Source organism: Tupaia chinensis, unplaced genomic scaffold (assembly GCF_000334495.1).
Source record: "Tupaia chinensis unplaced genomic scaffold, TupChi_1.0 Scaffold000258_1, whole genome shotgun sequence".
NCBI lineage: Eukaryota > Metazoa > Chordata > Mammalia > Scandentia > Tupaiidae > Tupaia > Tupaia belangeri.
The window spans coordinates 1681170-1684641 of record NW_006159738.1 but is presented as its reverse complement, the minus strand read 5'-3'; the positions used below and the strand labels follow the sequence as shown (position 1 = coordinate 1684641).

The 3472-nt window shown below is 57.3% G+C and overlaps 1 protein-coding gene across 1 annotated transcript in view; it reads left to right on the top strand.

Annotated features, from left to right (window-relative positions):
• Positions 1–3472, top strand: part of LRRC43 (leucine rich repeat containing 43) — a gene marked incomplete at its 5' end in the record, with an annotated part of 38300 nt that overhangs the window by 3779 nt on the left and 31049 nt on the right. The window contains 1 exon segment of the mRNA XM_027772163.1: positions 1516–1655. Coding sequence (XP_027627964.1) covers positions 1516–1655 — 140 coding nt within the window.

Sequence of the window (3472 nt, the reverse complement as noted above, 5' to 3'; positions counted from 1 at the left end):
AACCCACCAGTGTGAATATAACCACGATGCCTGGCCAACAGTAGCCAGACGACCAGGAAGACGACACAGACGACCAGGATGAAGACGAAGTCGACCAGGAGAGCCTGAAGAGCTGAAACACCGCACAATCTCCAGACGACCCTGAAGAGCTGACACTGCATCGTCTCCAGACGACCTGGGAGACCCTGAAGAGTTGTAACACTACATCGTCTCCGGACGACCCTGGAGAGCTGTGACACTGCGTCGTCTTCGTGCTGCTCACAATAGACGACGCAACCCTGAAGAGTTGTAGCACTGCGTCGTCTCCGTGCTGTACCTTGCTGCCCACAATAAACAGACCACACTGAAGACACGGTGTCATCTCTGTGTTTGTAACACTACGCCGCTTGTCCCGGCTCTCACTCCTTCACTCAGGAAACCTGTTCGGCTGTCCCCCCTGGGTCGGGACACATGGCCCCCGAACAGGGACGGGACACGTAGTACACTTTATATTTTATAGATGTGTATATTTGACCACAATAAAAATACGGAGCAGGAAATGGAAGGTCAGGCTCCGTTAAGAGTCCTCAGCTGAGCATAGCGAATGGGCCCGGCTTCAAGTTACAGGCTGAGAAGAGGAGAGTTGACTTGGTGGCCGAGGGACTGTGAAGAGGTCTCTGTCAAGTTCAAGAGGAGGCAGGCGAAGCCCTGGCTGGGAAGTGCGAGTGAAGAAGAGACTTCAACTTCTGCTTCCTTGCTCCATGTGCATGCTCTTTTTTTTTTTGGAGTTTCTTTTCTTTTTCTTTTCTTTTCTTTTTTTGGCTATAGGCCATGTGTACTCTCCAGAGAGACAGACAGAAACAAGAAATCACAGTCCCTTCTTCTCCACTCTCCTCTCAGAGTTCTGGACACGCACACACATGCACTTGGCGTGAGTCTCAAGCTGCTGGATCTAGGACTTGAACCACTGTCAGCCATGTCGGAGTCTAGTGATGTAACCATTACGCCATCTGCTGGTTCCAACTGGGTGTAAGTTTTTTACAAAATATTTATTTATTTAATTCCATTTGTTATTATTATTTTTAAAATTTGACCAGAAAGAGATAAGAGAAGAGGTAGAGGAGAGAAAGGGAAAGTGAGAAAGCAAACTGCCAGGTGCTGGACTCGGACCATGGTCAGCTGGGTGGGAATCCAGCATGTTTAACTACCGCACCACCTGCCGGCCCCCGGGTGTGAGTTTTAAGCTTAAAACTTGCTGAGTCCAGGACTTGAACTGCAGTCGGCCCTGTGGGAATCCAGCGACATAACCATTACGCCATCTGCTGGTTCCAGGCCAGGCCTTTTCTAAGTTTTGAAGTTTCCTTCACAAAAGGAAAAGAACTTCCCCACCCCTGCTGAGGAGCGTCTTCCTCCTGGGTTTTTACGGGAGTCGGGTACAGAGAGGAGTTTTTTTGGCGGCCGCAGTGGGCAGTCCTGGTCTGGATCCTGGAGGCCGCCGGTGTGGACCCCTCTCAGGGCGGGCCTGTCCCCTGGCAGGTGCTGGAGCTCTATGGCAACAGGATCACCAGCGTGGAGTGCCTGTGCCTGCACCCGCCCCCACTCCTCCAGCACTTGGGGTTGGGCCACAACAAGCTGCCGGGCTCCCTGGAGAGCCTCTATGTCACCGCCAACTACTGGTAATGGGGGGCTGCTCTGGCCACGCCGCCCTGGGGCTCCCTCCTGTCCCCCCCCCACCCCCCGCTGGCTGCTGACTAAGACACAGTAGAAACAGTCCTGGGGTGGGGTGGGCAGCAGGTGGTGTGGTGGGTAGGGTACCAGACTCCCACATGGCCAACGGTGATTTGAGTCCTGGGCTTGGCAGCTTGAAAATCACACCGGGCACGTGTGCATGCATCCCCAAATCACAAGGAGAATGGAGGAGACGGGATTGCGGCATGGCCCCCTGGGGATTTCTCGCTCTCTCACTGTCTCTCACTGTCTCTTTCCCCACCTGGGCTGTACCGACACTGGGGCTGGCTTGCTCTCGAGTGGAGTGCCTGGCGCGGGGCAGGGCAATCGCAGCTGCCCGGCCTTCGCCCACTAGATGCCAAAGCAGCCCCCACCAATGGTGGCGATCAAAACTGTCCCCAGACAGCTCCTAACGCACGATCGCCCCAGGCTGAGCACTGCGGCCCTGGAGACAGCTCCTGCCACAGCGGGGATGCTCCGCTGCTGTTGACATCCCAGTCCCTGACAGGGGACTGTGCAGGACAGTCGCCTCCCTCGCTGTCCTTGGTGGGCAAGCCGTGGCAAGCTTAGAACGTGGATCTGAAAAGCAGGAGGGGGTCAGCGATCACACACTGAGGCCGTCAGAGGAAGCCTGGCTTCTCAGAGCATGCTGGGAAAGTCCCAGGATGCCAGCAGCCGGGTCATTTGTGGGGGCCCTGTTGCTTCTTTCTTCACAGCCTGGAAAAGGGCAGGTGACATCGCCCCTCCTCCCCGGGGAGCCTAGAGGAGACTCAATGGGTCCCTCTCAGGCTGGCCCCGGGGCCTGGTGGTTAAGGAGCCCGATCCCACGTGGTTGGCATGGTGGTTTGAATCCCAGTACCAGTAGCTTGCAAAATACACCGGGCCTGCATGCGTCGGGCCCCAAGTCCTGGAGAAGTGGAGAAGGGATTGCTGCATGACTGCCTGGTTGCGAATTCTTTCTCCCTCTGTCTCTTGCTGTCTCTGTCTCTCTCTGCCCACAATTTCCTCTTCCTCCCCTTTTCTTTCACGCCTGGCTGGGGTGCAGGCGGTCTTGGCTGTGAGGAGCCGGGACCCCTTTCTCCCATTGCCCGCTGCTGTCTGGGAGTAAGGGAGTAAATCTAACAGAGAGGGGACCAAGTGCTTCGGACCCGGAGACAGCGGGGTTCGGGCACGTGCTGGGACAGAGCCCGAGAGCTCTGGCGTCTGGCTCGGGAAACACTCGCCGTCACTCAGGCCACCCCCTGATGGCCAGGGTGGGTCTCATGAGGATACCCTTGTGAGACCTCCGCCCTAGGTTGTTTGGAGGTGGGAGGTGGCTGTGGGAGTGACGCTGGCGTTTCCCTGGAAGAGGGCTGGGGCTGGGCCATGCTGATCCCCACAAGCCTTCTTATGGGGCTACCCACGGCCATGTGCCAGCCTGGTTCCGGACTGAAGCCCCAAGAACCCTCTCCCTGCCCCCCTGTTGATTCATCCCCACACCACCCGCCGCTCCCTGACCGCAGCCCCTCCGCCCCCCGCCATGCGGTCTGTCTGCTCTTTCAAGGGCCTGCTGGGTACACAGCACCCTGTGGTGTTCCGCAAGAGCCTCGAGACAGCCACCAGGAGGAGGAGGCTTGTGTCAATCAGAGTCGGGCAGAGGCAGCGCTGATGCTCTTTCAAGGGCCTGCTGGGTACACAGCACCCTGTGGTGTTCCGCAAGAGCCTCGAGACAGCCACCAGGAGGAGGAGGCTTGTGTCAATCAGAGTCGGGCAGAGGCAGCGCTGA